General features: G+C 44.4%; 1 protein-coding gene across 5 annotated transcripts in view; it reads right to left on the bottom strand.

Moving 5' to 3' along the window:
- Positions 1 to 6,045: 6,045 nt before the first annotated feature.
- KATNAL2 (katanin catalytic subunit A1 like 2) overlaps positions 6,046 to 17,090 on the bottom strand; it is a 90,865-nt gene continuing 79,820 nt past the window's right edge. For all 5 annotated transcript variants that reach the window (XM_033421361.2, XM_033421357.2, XM_033421358.2 and 2 more), the window contains 3 exons: positions 7,873 to 8,035; positions 6,974 to 7,076; positions 6,046 to 6,459 (listed from right to left, as the gene is read on the bottom strand). In XM_033421361.2, the coding sequence (XP_033277252.1) occupies positions 6,320 to 6,459; positions 6,974 to 7,076; positions 7,873 to 8,035 (406 nt within the window). In that variant the 3' untranslated portion in view covers positions 6,046 to 6,319. The remainder of the gene's footprint in view (positions 6,460 to 6,973; positions 7,077 to 7,872; positions 8,036 to 17,090) is intronic.

Here is a 17,090-nt window from a genome sequence, read left to right on the forward strand (position 1 = left end):
ACCCCAGATCAGGAGGAGGAGTGCAGTGACTGGGGCACAGAGCAGGGAGCCCGGCCATCACTTCCCTTCGGTGACCTGGGGCAACTCCCCTAGCCACTCCAGCATCCTTTGCCTTCTCTGTAAAGTGGAGATACACCACCACGTAGGTTTGTTGTGAGGGTTAAATGCACAACCCGTATATCAAGGACTTTAAATAGAATCGGACGAATGTTAAGTGTTGCCTGTTTGCGATGATGACACAGATGTAGCAGGAGTATCTGCATTTAACAATCCGGAAAAGGTTGGTAGAATTCATCTCTACCGTCAGTTCAGTGGGGAAAGTCTTCCTGAGAATTAAAAAAGAGAGACATTTAAATTCCTTCAGGCCGGAGCCACACAGAAAAGCCCAGCGTGCAGGCAAGAGGGGCTGCTGGGCGTGTTCACCAGTGGCCTGTTCCCCGGCACCTGGGTCACTGATTCCTTGGCCCAGGCGTTATCAAGGGTTTGCTAGCTGCTGTGTGCGAAGTGCCTGCTAGGAAATAAACATTGAAGAGAAGGATTTTGCCTGGAGGGCCCTTACTAGGTGAGAAGCTAAGGAGAATACCTAAGGCAGTGTGCAGACTCTGTGTCTCCCTTCTCTGTGACGTGGTCCTGACCACAGGATGGAGTGAAGTGTTCCCTCCTTCGTGCCATGGAGCAGTTGTTAGATTGTACTTAGGTCTTCAAACGTCTCTTCTCCCCACCAGACACGACTCTGTGCTACAACACGGATGGGCACTCAGGCCGTCACCAGACAACTCAAAATTAGCTGTAAATATTATAGGAATTGAATGCTAGAGGGTATAGCTATGGGTAGGGGGGAGAAAATGTTTCATTTTAGACTTGCTGCTCATAGGGGAGGCCCGTTAGGCACTTAAATAATGGCTCTGATGCTCTGGAGACACGTTAGAGCTAAAGCCAAGCTGTAGACATCACTGATGGGCAAGTGGCAGGAGGGGGTAATCCCGCTGCGTGTAACGAGCCAGCCAAGAGAAACGGCTGCTCTACTTTCCTCCATTCTCGCTTGGCCCTCTAGGCCATTAAAATCTTGGCTGTTTTATTTACATAATAAATATTATATAGGACTTTCTAACTGACCTGTCCACGGTATGAAGTTTGTGAGGATAAATAGAAATCTTGGTTTAGGTCGAGGTTACTGTAAACATTCCCAGCTCAGCTGGTTGGTTTGCCTTGGGCTTCATGGAGGAGACTGAATAACCGAAGTACGTAAAGGACTTTATTTTCCAGCCATTACATTTCAGGGGCTGTCTTGTGGTGCTGACCCCAAGGATAGTGTTGGTGCCAGAAAAGGGACCAAGTGACATCTTAGGACTTGAAAGGGCATTAGAGAATGCCCATTGTCAGGAGGCGGTTATTGGGCATCTCCTGTGAGCTGGGCGTGGAGGAGGGCGAAGGACCAGTCTGGTGGGGAGACAAGGTTGTTGCACCCACTTCACTCTCACACGTCCAGAATCAGCTAGTTCTGCAGTGGCTCTACCTACCCACCACTCTACCCGAGCGGAGCGGATTGTAATGCCTGGAAAGGAGAAGGGGGCTGGCCCACCTCCCTGGTGACGGTTCCATCAAACACCTGCGGTTGTGGGTATCAGAAACTGCCCTGGAGTGACTGTCATCACCTCACTCTTAACCCCACACTGAAAAATTACAGGAGTGAGTTGGACAGGAAAGTCAAAACACAACCGCACTATGTTCAGTTGGTTTTGGATCGGTGGTGGTTCATGTTGTATGAAACTGAAGTCCTTGGGCACCTATAATAAAGAATTTTTAAAACTGCACTAATCTATTTCATTAAAACACTTGCCTTGGGTAGCAGAGTACTTCGTCCTGTTAGCAGTTGTTTGCATACAGCCATGTTTGCGTTATTGAGTTTCTTTGACATAAGTCAAAAAGGCCTTTCCCGCGTAAATGCACAGGGCCTTTGCTGAGCTGACTTTGTGTTACACCAGCCATCAAGACCTACTACCCAAAGCATGCTGCTGTCCTTGAGAGGCGAGGTGCCAGCGCACCAGAAATCGTTTATCATAATTCAAACCGCATCTGTTAAGATGAAACAGATTTTGATATCTTTTTCTTGTGTTTAATGTCATACACATCTCAATGCCTGTTTGTTTCACTGGCTGATGTGCCTGAGAAAACCAAATATTTTAAATTATTTATGTATTTATCTTTGGCTGTGTTGGGTCTTCGTTGCTGCGCACGGGCTTTTCTCTAGTTGCGGCAAGCGGGGGCTACTCTTCGTTTTGGTGCGCGGGCTTCTCATTGCAGTGGCTCCTCTTGTCGCAGAGCACGGGCTTTAGACGCACGGGCTTCAGTAGCTGTGGTGCCCGGGCTCAGTAGTTGTGGCTCACGGGCTTAGTTGCTCCACGGCATGTGGGATCTTCCCGGACCAGGGCTTGAACCTGTGTCCCCTGCATTGGCAGGCAGATTCTTAACCACTGCGCCACCAGGGAAGTCTCCCAAATATTTTTAAATGCCCTTGGGAGTAAATCACTAAGGAAGACAGCAGAACGTAGCTCCAACTCCTAGATACGTATCTTCTAGTTGGGAAATTGAGCTATCTTCAGCTAGTTCTGGCCTCTCCAGTTCGCCACAGTCCCCCACCTCTTCCTTGTCTTCCTTTACCCATGTGTAACTATATTCCAAGTTCCTATAGCATTTGAGTTATGACCTCTGCTTTAGAAGAAAATACCACATGTGGAATTAGGTTCAAATTTCCACCAACAACTAACGGGCCAATCTCCTATATCCCTATAAACTTAGATATACTTTTAGTCTACTTTAAAAAAAATAACCAGAGACTCTAAACAGTAGATTAGTCATGTATTAGTTGATCTCTCTCAAAGCCCCACTAAAAGAAGAGGAAAGGAATAAAGATGTTATAAACCAACAAGGACAACCCACAAGAGCATGGTAGAGGAGACAGCAGTGGATGACAGGCTTCAGGCTTCGGGAGATGGAAAGAGGATGATGGAGTGTTGATAACTAAAATCAACGCAAAGGAAAAAACCAAGATTCATCCTGTAGATTATCACCTCAAAGACTCAAGGCTTGGAGACACTGGGTAGAGTGGTCGTGAGGTGTGAGGCAAGGTTGAGAAGCAAGGGATTGGTTCAAAGCTGGGAAAGTGGCTGGAGCCCCAGAAACCCTCCCCACCCTGAGCAGCCAGGCAGGAGACGGGGCGGGGGTTACGCTCTGGAGAAGTGGAACTATGAACGTTCAGGCCTTGGAGACACTGGACATGGTGGTGGGCCAGGCTGAGAGGCAGGGCTGAAAACGGGATTAGGGAAATCTCTGCCTGTTCTACAGCCATTGTCTGGTCCCCTTCCCCTTACAACCAGGACCAGAGAGCATGGGAATGGAGTTGAAAGTTAATCTGATATGTTTGGCCATTTAGAAGACAATACTGATGGATATCGGACAGATATGAAAATGTTGCCCAAAAAATTAAGAATAAATACTTAGAAAATTAAGCAAATGAAAAAAATGAGGCAGTTATTAATTCCAAGAAAGACAGAACTCAACAAGGAAATGTAATCCTAATCCACTAGTTGGCTCTTCATTAAACAATGTACAGTGAACAATATCATAAAAATATTGATTATTGAGTTAACCTAAAACTGTAGTAAAACTTTGGGAGGGGGAAGGGTGAGCTGTGACAGGGCGAGAGAGAGTCATGGGCATATACACACTAACAAACGCAGTAAGGTAGATAGCTAGTGGGAAGCAGCCGCATGGCACAGGGATATTGGCTCGGTGCTTTGTGACAGCCTGGAGGGGTGGGATGGGGAGGGTGGGAGGGAGGGAGACGCAACAGGGAAGACATATGGGAACATATGTTTATGTATGACTGATTCACTTTGTTATAAAGCAGAAACTAACACACCATAAAGATGTTAAAAAAAAAAAAAAAAAACTGGGGATGATTAGGGAAAGACGTGTGTGGTAGGGATGGGGCAAAGGGCTGAAAAGGCTATATTTCATTTCATCCAAAGCAGGAAGTCATTAGATAATGTATAAAACTGATAAGAAGCCACCAAAATAAAGGCATGACCTAAAAGCATATGTGCGTGATCATTTGTAGACAAACTTTCCAAGGAATGAGGAGAGAAGGATGGACTACGTGACTGAATGTACAAAGATGAACTTGGAGATTCTTAAAAGGAATGGAGGGAGGATGTGGAGGTGGGTTTTGGAAGTGGAAGGTTACCGGTATGTGCTGGGAGGGATGGCCAACCACACTTACCTGAACGGAATCAGGAACTCCAGAGCAGTAAGCTAAAAGGGCCCAACCCTATTGTCACAAAGCATGCTGTCCACGGGAGCCCTCCTCTGCCCCTCTGCCTGTTCATTCTTAGGTACACATACAGTGCACACTTAACCTGCTTTCCAACCACAGCAAATTAGCTATTATTGAGGTTCCATCCACTTGAGATTTTATGAAATCAGAAAGGGTGGCAAAGGCCGCAAGCAAATGGACTAACAGCTATAAGAAATGTCAGCTGACAGCCTGACAAAATAACCCAAAAGCACAGACGGCAGATGTTGGAAATTGAACAGCACAGCAGTCTAGGCCATTGAGCTTAGAGACCTCCATGTCTGCATATCGGCAGTGCTCACAGGGTACTACTACCTAGTGACCATGAAGAAGTTTCAGCTGAGCTTCTACTAAGATGAAATGTCTTTTTGTTTCTTTTAAACTCATTGAATTTGACTACATTTTCCATAAAATGATATTTTAAGAGGCATTTGAGAATATTCTATTCAAAACAATCAAAACCCCAAATGTTTTTGTTTAAAAGGGTGAAATACTTTGGACTATTTAGCCCAAATGTCCCTTTTCCTGGAAGTGTTTTCTTCTCTGGAGGAGTCTGCCTTGCAGGGATGAAGAAAACAAGGCAAGGGAGACAACAAAAGGTGACCATAGGAAAATTCTAAGCGGGGGGAGGGGTGGCATTACTTAGTGGAAGCCTTCAGAATTTACCAGGAGTTGAAAGTAGATGCCTCAGATTGTGGGTTTCTGAATGAGATGTTTCTAGCTGTTTCCAACCCCGTAAGGAGATGTGGAGGAGCCTAAGCGCAGGGAAGACTGTTCTAGAAGCTCAGGTGCCCCATCCTAAGTTTTGGATCCAATGAGGAGCTGTGGCAATGGAAAGAGAAGGGCAGAATACACAGGATGTTACTAGGGGCCAGAACTCAAAACACTGCAACTGGTAGGTAGTAATAGTGGGGTGCTTGTTACCACTGCTATTAGCTCATCTCCAGAGATGGGCCAGTGATATTCCTGAGTGGGGCTAGTCTGGTAGGGGTTTGCTCTGCTGATAAAACTGGAGTCAGAATCAGGGAGAGCAGATGAGATTCAGAATATTGTCAAGAGAAGCAGATGCTGTTTCTCTTCCTTGCTCCCACCCTTATCCACCCTTGAACTGTCAGCTGTCAGATGGTCTGTCAAGCTTAGCGTCTGATTGGCTCCCCAACTTAGAACCACCCTCTGCATCCCAACACAACTTTCCTTACCACATCTTTTTCAAAATGAAAATGCCAGGGCTTCCCTGGTGTCACAGTGGTTGAGAATCTGCCATCTAATGCAGGGGACACGGGTTCGAGCCCTGGTCTGGGAGGATCCCACATGCCGCGAAGCAACTAGGCCCGTGAGCCACAACTACTGAGCCTACGCGTCTGGAGCCTGTGCTTCGCGACAAGAGAGGCCCCAATAGTAAGAGGCCCATGCACCGTGATGAAGAGTGGCCCCCGCTTGCCGCAACTGGAGAAAGCCCTCGCACAGAAACGAAGACCCAACACAGCCAAAAATTAATTAATTAAGAAAAAAGGCTGCAATAGTAAGAGGCCCATGCACCACTATGAAGAGTGGCCCCCGCTTGCCACAACTAGAGAAAGCCCTCGCACAGAAACGAAGACCCAACACAGCAAAAATAATAAACTCCTACCCCCAACATCTTTAAAAAAAAAAAATGAAAATGCCAGTTCACAAATGAGGAACACTACAAGAAATTATTCATCTAAATTTTATGGGATCTCGTGAGAAAAGTCTCCGTTGCAAGACCTCATAGCACACATACCTGTAATTGGAATCTTCAATATTTTGCTGACATCGACCATGAAAATATATATTTCCAAAATGGTACAGTTGTCCAAATTAATCCAGTCTTCAAGAATAATTTTCTGTTTTCTATTCCAAGCATAATATTCTTCTTTCACTTACACTAATTAATGAGGAGGCCTCTGTAGTTGTCTTTGTGGCCAAGTCAGGGTAAATGTGATTTCACACAGACTCGAATTCACTTTGCCAGGCTGAGTATCTCTGAGTCAGATTTTTTGCTGAAGGCTTGGTGTGGGCCAGCACATCCAAAAAGTCAGCAGTGGTCACTGTATCCAGCTGGATCCCAGGTAAACTGCTGCTCTCTAGATAAAAACACAAGAGGAACAGCACAACAGTCTACCTAATGGTGATCAATGCTCTTGAAACATTAATAGACCTTCTTTCAAGACAATGCACAATGCAGCATTCTTAATGGTTAAGGCAGCAACAGGCAAGACTAAAGAGGGCTGGGGAAAAAAGTCTTTAATGTGCAACTCAGCCCCTGAAGCCCATACACAAAATGTGACTTAAATGTATCATTATAAAGTGTTATTTAATATTTATATAGTGCCACAAATGGATCCAGCCCAACATAGTGTGCCAGGGCAATAAAAGCCCGAGCCCTAAGGAGTTTATCATCTGGGGGCAAAGTTGATCCGAAACAGAACAGCAGAGGAGGAAGGAGTTGGGTGCAGAAGGCGGATTTTTGACCAAAGAATGAGTGCCAGTGTAACAAGCCACAGAGAACAGGGGCAAGGTGCCACCTGCTGGTGAAAGACCAATTTTTAAAAAACAAATTTCTCTCCCAGAGCACCTTGGCTGTCATCCTCACCATACCTGACTGCTGATTTTCAAGGGCATTGAAGATCTTCCTCACAGGCCGCATGGCTGCTTCCCTGCAGACTAGCTTGATGTCCGAGCCCGAGTAGCCCTCCATCTCCTGAAACAGCCGCAAACCCAGCCATTAGGCAGCAGGCAGAATGCTGGTGGTGGTTACATTCTTACAGGCAGGACAGGGGGTCAGAGCCCCTGTTTGGATTCTGTATCCGTCACCCATGGACACTATATAAAGATTCCCAGATAAATAGTGTTTAGGGTGAGAGAGGCTGCTAATGTGTTTGGATAACCTAAGGATCTGGGCCACAAACAACTTCCTAACACCATCCAAACGTAGGTGGTGAGATGCTGGTGACGACTGGCCCACCCAAGCCAGCCTAATGGGGCCCTTGTGCCCAAATTCAAGGATGGCAAAATTTGGTAGACACTTCTGTTCTTGTAAATAGGATTATAACCTGCCTTTAAGGAACCTCAGAGAACATCACATTCAAGTGTCCTCTCAAGGAGGCAATGACACCAGTGGGCATGGGGGTAACATGCTTTTCCTTTTGTGAAAGACTTGCATTTAATCATCACAGCAATCCTCTATGGCCTGTTACCCATTTTACAGATGAAGAAGCTGAGGCTCAGAGAGGAAGTGACTTCCTTGATGGCACACAGTTAATAAGTGGCAGGGCCAGAATCTGACCATAGGTCCTCTGAACTAAACCCTATTCCACTTTATCACATCTCTGCTTGAATGTTCCCGAGGGACAAAGAGCTTGGTCTTTCATGAAGGAGAGGCCCGTTGCGCTTGTTGGGGCAGCTTGGATCTTTTCTAAGTGACTCGAGGCTCCGAACAGCTGAGAAGACCGTCACAGGGCGGCCCCTGGGCCTAGGCGCCTCCCCAGGCAGCTCACCCTGCTCAGCAGGCTGTAGTCCAGCTCCGCGCGCAGCTCCAGGGCACAGCTCCTGCTCACGGGCGGCAGCCAGTGGTGGATCATGGCCTGCCTGGCCTCCTGGCTTGGGAGGTCCACCAGAATCCTCTTCTCCAGGCGCCGCAACATGGCACAGTCTAGGTCCCTGAGTCACGTCCAAAACACAGGAACTGGTTAGAGCAGTAACTCACTTCTTAAGCAACAACTATATTTGAAGAACAAATTTAGCAGGAACCAATCCTGCATCTTAACTGTCACTCTACATCTAAGTCTGAGTGGGTAGGACCATTACTTCATGTTGTTTGGGAGAAACAAATGGTTAAAAAGAAGAAAAAAAGAAAGGAGAGATAGGGAGGAAGGGAGGAAGGAAGGAAGAAAAAGAAAAGAAATATACATCCCCCAGACACCTCATGTGAAGGAGGTAGTTTTAGGTGACTTAATTTGAGGGGGAATAAATCCAGCTAACACCAACCAAACGTGAGCATTCCCACTGCAGTTGTAACATCAATTATTCAACCCGACCCTGCCAACGAGTACATTATTCCTGACATAACTTGGGCACTCTGGGAAGTATGCTAATTCTTCAAAAACTCTCATATATTCTGGAGTGAATGACTATCTCACTCCATTGCTCTGGTGAAGTAAAGTGCGAATGCTCCTTCCTGGGCGCCCAGTGCAAATGTGGCCCTTTGAAACACTCATTCCTGGCCTCCCAAAACACTGTCAGGCCAGGTTTATGCACTTTGCATCTGCAAGCCATTTCCTTATATTTCTTAATATAAAAATTTCAAGCAAATAGGAAAGTAGAATAAAACAACAAATATCCACATACCTACCATCTTGATTCAACAACAGTTAACATTTTGCCGTATCTGCTTCATACGCATTTATCTATTCTTGTTCAATTATTTCAATGTAAATTACATCATGAAACCCCACCCCCCAATGCTTCAGTATGCATTTCCCAAAAAAGGGACATTTCCTTATATAATACCATTATGACACTAACAGAATTAACACAGATTGAATAATATGTCTAATGCCCATTCCATAGTAAAATCTCTCCAATCACCCCCAAAATATCTTTTACAGTTTTCCCAACCAACATTCAATCAAGGATTATGCACTACATATGATTATGTCTCTTAAATCTCTTGTAATCCAAAGCAGTCTCCTTGCCTTGGCCCCTTTTTGAATAGGTAAGGCTAGTTGTACGATGTCCCACATTCTGGATTCGTCTGATGTTTTCCTCATGGTATCAGGTAACTGGTTTCTGTATCCCCTGTCCTCCAAGATGGAAGTTAGACCTCAAAGCTTAATCAGAATCAGGATGAACATTTTTGGCAAGTATATTTCACAGATAATATGTTTTCGCATTCATTACATTGGAATCCAATGTTGGTGTGCCTCACTGCTAGTGATGGGATGTTTAATTACTGAGATCATCTGGTGACCACAGCTCTCTTCACTGGACGATCTCTCAGGCATCTCTTTGTAAGGAGTAAATATTCTACATACAGTACTTTAGCACCATGTGAACACCCCTTTCCCCATCCCTTTCAACTAGTGGTTTTAGCATCTGTTGATGATCTTTGAATCAACTGTTTCATGAGAGTGGTGCAAAATGGTGATTTAAAACTTTTTTCCATTCCAAATGATTATGTAGAATTATTATGTAAAGTAGAGCTTTCCCTCATTAACTGGGGCTCTTTGGTTACCTTGAGTTACCATTCCTATTAAAAACAGATCATTTTTGAGTGTGAGTTTGTGAACCCTTTTTATGTTAAAATTTCAAGCTCCTAGATGGGAGGGAAATCTCTCTTTGATTTTCTAGCACAGAAATTAGGAAATGCCTGTGTGTTGGTCTGGCTTAGCCGATAATAAAGAGTAACAATGAAAAGCATCATCACCAGATTTTCTCACTCATAAAGATACCGAGAATTTCCAAAGCACCCTCCCTTTTTTCTTATTCTGAATCTATGTCATGATATTTCCTTTTAAATCGAAAACATGAAAATACCCTTCCAGGGAGCATATCTGAATCCTAAACTGGAGCAACCAGGTTTCTTAAAAGATTGTGTCTTTTCTTTACCTATTATTCCTCCCGTCCTGAGCTGAGAATCCACTCCAGGGCTGCTTTCCTGGCAATAAAAAGTACCTATTTCTTTTTTGTATTTGCTTTGTTCTTTATCAGCTTCACCCTGTTGAAATTCATCTCAGCAGAGAAAGCCACCTGCACAACCACGCCCCCTCTCAGGGCCAACATTTATATTCCAGACACAGGGTTGAGGGAACTTTGCAGAGCTCTAGGAAATTATTTTTTACGTTTGAAGTATTAATAAAAGCTAGTGCTTAAATAGCACTCACCAGGTGGCAGGTACTGTTTCAAGCATTTTTCAGATATTAATTAATTCTCAGAACCTACCTATGAGGTAGGTAATATCTTTGTTTAAGATGAGGAAACTGAGGCATAGAGGTCGAGTAGCTTGCCTGAAGTCAAGGCTAGTGAATGGCGGCCCTGAACTTGAACCCGAACAGTGAGACTCTGGAGACTGTGCCTCAGTAACTGGCCTGATACTAGCACAGTAACAGCAGGGAGACCCCAAGTCACATCACGGTGAAATCTCAGAACCCTGAGAACGAACAAAGGATCATAAAAGCTTCCAGAGAGGAAAAACAGGTTGCATCCAATGAATGGAGAATAAGATTTCTCATCATCAATGTGAGCTATTAAAAGAAAATAGAGCAATGCCTTCAAAATTCTGAGGAAAAATAATTTTTTATAACTTTATTTTTGGCTGCGTTGGGTCTCTGTTGCTGCGCGTGGGCTTTCTCTAGTTGCGGCGAGCAGGGGCTACTCTTCATTGCAGTGTGCAGGCTTCTTATTGCAGTGGCTTCTCTTATTGCAAAGCACGGGCTCTGAGCACGCGGACTTCAGCAGTTGTGGCACGTGGGCTCAGTAGTTGCAGTGTGCAGTTCTAGGGCACGCAGGCTTCAGTAGTTGTGACACGCAGGCTCAGTAGTTGTGGCTCGTGGGCTCTAGAGCGCAGGCTCAGTAGTTGTGGCACATGGGCTTAGTTGCTCCGTGGCACGTGGGATCTTCCTGGACCAGGGATCGAACCCGTGTCCCCTGCATTGGCAGGTGCATTCTTAAGCACTGTGCCACCAGGGAAGTCCAGGAAAAATAATTTCCAGTGTAGAAATCTGTATCTTGATCAAACCATCAGTTAAGTGGGAGGATAGAATAAAGACATTTTCAATATGCAGAGCCTAAAAAATATTACCTCCCATGTACCCTTTATCGGGAAAGTACTGGAGGACCAAAGGGAGAGAGAAACCAAACCAAAGGGCCACATGGGCTCCAAGAAACGGAGGGTCTGACACAGAGAGAGAAGGAAACCTCCAGGATGATGCAGGGGGTGCCTAGGGTGCAGAGGACAATCCGCTCATTTTGGAGAAGGAGAGAAGGCTCTGGAAGATGTGCCTCCAAGAAGATAAACTTGACTGAATACCTGGTATGTCTGAGTAAATCCAGAGCTGTTTTAGACAGTTAGCAGAGAGATGGGCCTCGATTAGTGGCAGGAGGAGGTGAGTGAGGGGGCACGAAAGGAGGGGGGTCAGGGAGATATAGAGAAGAGACACCATTAGACTCACATTTAGGAATTCGGTCCAGCAACATTGCCCACCCGCCAAGTGTATGGTCACTGCTGAGTCTCCGATACACAGAAGTGAATATGACAAACTCCTTACTTCAATTTAAATAATAGGCAATAACCGGGAGGTTTGGGCCTTGGACTGCAGGAATGTTGGTCCTGTAAACTTTAAAAATGAAATAAGACTTGGGAACCTGAAGCTAAAACCAGGAAGGAAGAGAGAATAAGCTGGGGAAATGGCAGTGCTGGGTTGATGAGCAGTTGCCGTATTTCCCCCAAGGCCTTTCCTTGGACCAGCTGCCCCTCCTGAAAGGGCAGGGGCTGCAGAAGGAAGGCTCTTTGGTGGGAGCACCTCTGGTCTCTTCATCCCAGCCAGGGGGACTGCTTATTGAAAGGAAGACCAGCTCCCCGAATGCCCTAGGAAATTGCAGGCAGGCAGAGGGAGGTGGGAAAACAATCCCTCACTATAGATGATTGTATTGATCAGCTAATGCCCTAAAGCAAGAGATTTACCTCAAAACTGCTTGTGGGCACAAAATAAGTGCAACGCTCTGACAGCCAGGCCTAATTAATGCACTTTTAATGACATCAATAATTATAATCATACAAGGGAGGAAGCAAAGGACAAATGGAATTTACCCAGGAATCATTCTTTATGCCAATATATTTATGTGAAAAAATTTAACCTGCAGCAACCAGAAAACACTCCCTTTAGCTGCTACATTTTGATTTTCACACCCAAGTTATTCTGTTCTCACATCTCCTTCATCTTGGTCATTTGGTACTTCCATCACCTCGAAGGTCAAAAGCAACCAGCAAGAGTGACTGTGACACAGTGACGGCTCACAGACCTCACAGCCTGGCCACTGGACCGGTGCCCGCTGCTATATACAAGGTGGCAGCACCCACTGGTCACCTAGACAGCTTGCATGGGCCACGCGGCCTTGCACCTGAGCACCTGGGCTCCCACGCCAAATCTTCGGGGCCCTTCCTCAGCCCCTGGCCTGTCTCCTCTGTTAAACCATGTTGTTCCTGGGATAATGATCATTCCAAATTTTACAGAATTTGGAAATCAAACATAATTCTAGTGTGTTCATTCCATAGTGAAAACATTAAGTTCAAATCATCTCAGTGTGACAAGAGAAAAGCAACCTTCAGTTTTGTAGGCAAAGTCTTTGCAGTATGTCCCTAACCAACGTGAAGTCAGAGATCGTGGCAATCCTTGAAAAGCAGATTCAGGAATTGTATTCTTTGGTAGATGACAGGGAGTCAATGAATAAAGCACTGAGGTTTACTTTGTCTCCTGCACTGAGCTCTGTGTAAGTTGACTCCTACCTACACTTCCCACTTGGGCCAAACTGCTCTGTTGGCCGTTATCTGAATCTACATTTTGCCATCCTAGTTGGGCATGTACTCAGGTCATTTTCTTTACTTGGAACTTCCAGTTGGTCTACCAAGAGCCAGGTCCTTTTCACAGGTCCAGTGCAAGTGCTCTCTACCCCCTTTTCTTTTAAATATCTTTAATCAGAAATGGCCTCTTCCCGATATAATTTTATTCTACTTATTGTCTGTACCAGCCACATGGCTGGCTGTATCCTCACTTCTTAGTGATTTGCGTTTATATCTCATCCATTGTCCCATCAGATAGCCAGCCTCTAGAGGCCAAGGATCATGGACCATATATCTTGGGTTCCCCCTCCTTCCATCATGCAGAATACTCACAGTAGGTACTCAATAGATACTACTTGAGTGAATGAATAAACTTTCAGTTCAGGGCTACTGGCTTCATGTAAGTGATCTGCTTCCTTAAAGCCCAGTCTTTATTTACGAAGGTAAATCTGCTTTGTTGAAAACTAGCATTTTATAAGCATCATTAGTTCGAATTAACAGAGAAAACAAGCATCAACTTGGGAATAAAGCATTCTATTTTCATCTTTAGTAAAAAAAAAAAAAAAAAAAAAACACGGAAATGAGGATTCAGCTCACTTGGCTGGGCAGTGCTTTTGAAGATGAGGTGAAAGATGTAGTCTCCATAGGGGGCCTCTCATCTCCAGAGACTGCACTTCTCATTCTGAAGAGTGAGCTCACAAGCAAGAGACAAGGGGATCCAACAGGAGAGCCATCAGTTCAGTCTATGTCCTACTGATGTTAGGGTAAGAGCGCCACATATTTATAATAAAGAATGACAATTACTTCGAGTTACTAGAATACCAACAAGGAGATATATTCCTATTACTCTTGCCAGAAAATGTATGACCAATAATTGAGAGAAGAAATGGGAATCTTCTTTTTCCAGCAAAATGATGAACTAGATATTCAGAAATCTCTTGTTATAAAGCCACTTTAAAAGCTCGGTGAATTATAGGAATCACTTTTGGTATACACAACAAATGAGTCCACAGGAAGCAGCAAAATTCTCAAGCCCTAAAAATGAAGAGGAAGCCAAACATCAAGACTGGGCAGCTGAAATTGAAGCTGTGGCTGAGTGTCTGCCTCTTAGTTACAAAAAAAAGTTTGGATTTTGAAGTCTACCTGTGGCCTAGCATAGAAGGCCTTGGGCCCATTCAAGATGGTAGGTAGAAACAAGGCCCATCACGTAAAACAAGAAACCAGGTAGCACATCCTCTATGAAAGGATGGGTTAGAAAAATATCCCCACTAGCAATGGAAAGAACCAAGGGAATCTGTCTTATACTTTGGGGTGGGAAAAAGTCTTCACTGATAATTCAGAATCCGACCTACCCTCACTGGCATGGATGAAGAAACCCTATGCTAAGAAATTAGCTTACAGTTGTCCAAAGCCTGTCAGACATAAATTTTCTGTGAAAGGACACGTGTAAGACTCTCACAGATAGAGTTCCCCTCACTAAATGTAAGCTCACCATCCCAAATTCTGAAACATATAACGAACCACCAAGAATGAGAGTCTGCAGAAGAAACTAAGAACAGGATTAAACTCCACTGATACAGACGATAAAATAATTGTGTTTAAGATGTATAAAATGATAAAAGAGGGAATCAAAAACATGAGAGAGACTCGCTTCTGGCCAAGATGGAGTAGCCCATCCTTCTCTAGTCCACACACTACTACTAAAATTCATTGCATGTAATACAGCTTCTAAACATAGGAAGACACTGGAAAGGAGGAGGACGAGGGGCTAGGGAGCGGGAGACATGAGGAACGACAGGGCAGTGTTCTCAGGTTTCTGTTTTGCCTCCCTCAGACCTCCCACACGGAGCGCTGGAGAAGCCCACTGACAAACTGCTAACAGGCACAGACAGAAGCCTCAAGAAAAGCTCATTCTCTCTAACAAACGGCTGGGAAGAGCAGGTCCACCAGGACACAAAGCCTTTTTGATAATACCTGCCCTACCCCAGCTAAACGTCAGAGGGAAAACTGCCCCCCACAGAGTGTCTGTGCTGGGAGTCATGGTGGAAGGAGCTTGGTCCAATGCGCTGGTGCCATATTAAAACCCTCAAGAAAAAGAAAAGTCAAATAAATTAAGGCCCACCCATACGTGGGATTCTATATGGAATTAGGTAGATTTTCAAAGTTGTCCACAATGTATTAAGTGAAAGAAAAAAACAGGCCATAGAACAAAATAATACGTATCCATGAACGTTCACATTTTTGTTTCTGTGTGTGGGGCGTGGGGTGGTGTCTGTGTGTACAGTTATAGGGGACTATATGTGCAATCCCAAAGCATATAAAATATGACTTTTATAATGAACATGTATTATTTTTCTAAGTAGCCAAAATGGTGAAAATCATTTCCCTCTTGGGGAAAAAAATTACCACAGAAGGATACAAAGGCAACAAATGGTAGCAAATAACCAAACCATTTTCACCATTAGGGTATATACAGAGATGACAATACTTATGTCACAGTGGTGAAACTATGAGTAGTTTTTCCCTGATTCTCAAATTTTCTGTAAAATGGTTATGTTAATTTTATACTTTTTAAAATTTGGTTTTAGAATTACAGTTCACATGTCAACCTGCACCCTGTTAAGATAAAGTAATGCCACAGCAGGCCAGGCTGCAATCAGTTTATGTCTGATGAAACCAAAAAACTGAAAAGGTGTGAATGGGGCAAGGGCAAGGTTACTCCTAGTAACCTCCTGCCCAGTCAGTCCTGGGCCTGCCCTGCTGCACCTACCAAATCCTGCACCACACACTTTTTTCCTGGTTGTGTCAGAATCACCCATCAACCACATATGGAGGGTCATGAACTTGATATCATTGCACAGGTTAGTGAAGCTTTGTATGGAGAGAAGCAATTTCAAGCAAAGCAATTTGACCACTGGTAGGCACGGACATACACTATTGCTAAAAAACAAAATTCAAATGAGTAAATTTAAAGATCTAATTGGCTTTGTTCAACAATTCAGGAATCCAGGAGCATCCCATCTAGCAAACAGAAAGGAGCTCTGAAGACACGTACAAAATGGAAAATGTTTTATAGGCAGAAGGAGATGCAACAAGAAAGTTATGAGCAAAGAGTGGATTGTTGGGGCTTCCCTGGTGGCGCAGTGGTTAAGAATCCGCCTGCCAATGCAGGGGACACGGGTTTGAGTCCTGGTCCGGGAAGATCCCACATGCCGCAGAGCAACTAAGCCCATGAGCCACAACTCCTGAGCCTGTGCTCTAGAGTAAAAAGAGAAGCCACGGCAATGAGAAGCCTACGCACGGCAACGTAGACCCAATGCAACCCAATGCAACTCTCTCCGCAACTAGAGAAAGCCAGCCCCGTGCACAGCAACAAAGACCCAATGCAGCCAAAAATAAATAAATAAATAAATAAAATTAAAAAAAAAAAAAAGAGTGGATTGTTTTGGGTAAGGTCACCTTCTTTTGGGGAACAGCAGAGTCTATCCAGTGGATTACCTCACTAGTACTGACCAGGTAATTCCAGACTGACTGGTTAAGATTACATTCCTGGGAGAGGCTGAAACTGCTATTAGGTTAAGTATTGAGTCTCAGTTTGATGATGTGGGCTTAGAACAAGTGACTTCATTTGGGGCCTGTTGTCCCTTTTTTAAAATGATAAAAGATTTTAAAAGCCTGAAAGCATGATTGAATGCTATTGCAATGAAAGATGCAACTATCAGATCAGAGTGAATTAATGCAAACCACTGTTTCCCGAAAGGTTTTCAAATAGAACATTGGTCTTATGAGATGCTCCTTAAGGAAGGGATTCTGGGGTCAAATAAATATGGAATGTACTGCTTTCTCATAGCTTTTCTTGGAGAGTCACAACACACAATAGCATCTTAAAGGCACTGAGAACTCCTGCCAGGGTGGAAATCAGTTGAACTGTAACTCAGTATCTCTGAGTTAAATTAGATCCCACTAGATCCCATTTTTTGGATAAAGACCTGTGGGGAACCATTCTTGGAGAAATGTTGATCTAGAGGGTAATGATAGTCAAGGCACGAGGCCAAAAGGTAGGACCTCAGAGAGCACAGCTTCTCCCTAGAGCCCAGGAGACACATGGAGCTACTGTGGAAAAACCCAGGGTTATGTCTGCTGACCCCTTCAATCACA

Source organism: Orcinus orca, chromosome 15, assembly GCF_937001465.1.
Source record: "Orcinus orca chromosome 15, mOrcOrc1.1, whole genome shotgun sequence".
Lineage (NCBI taxonomy): Eukaryota > Metazoa > Chordata > Mammalia > Artiodactyla > Delphinidae > Orcinus > Orcinus orca.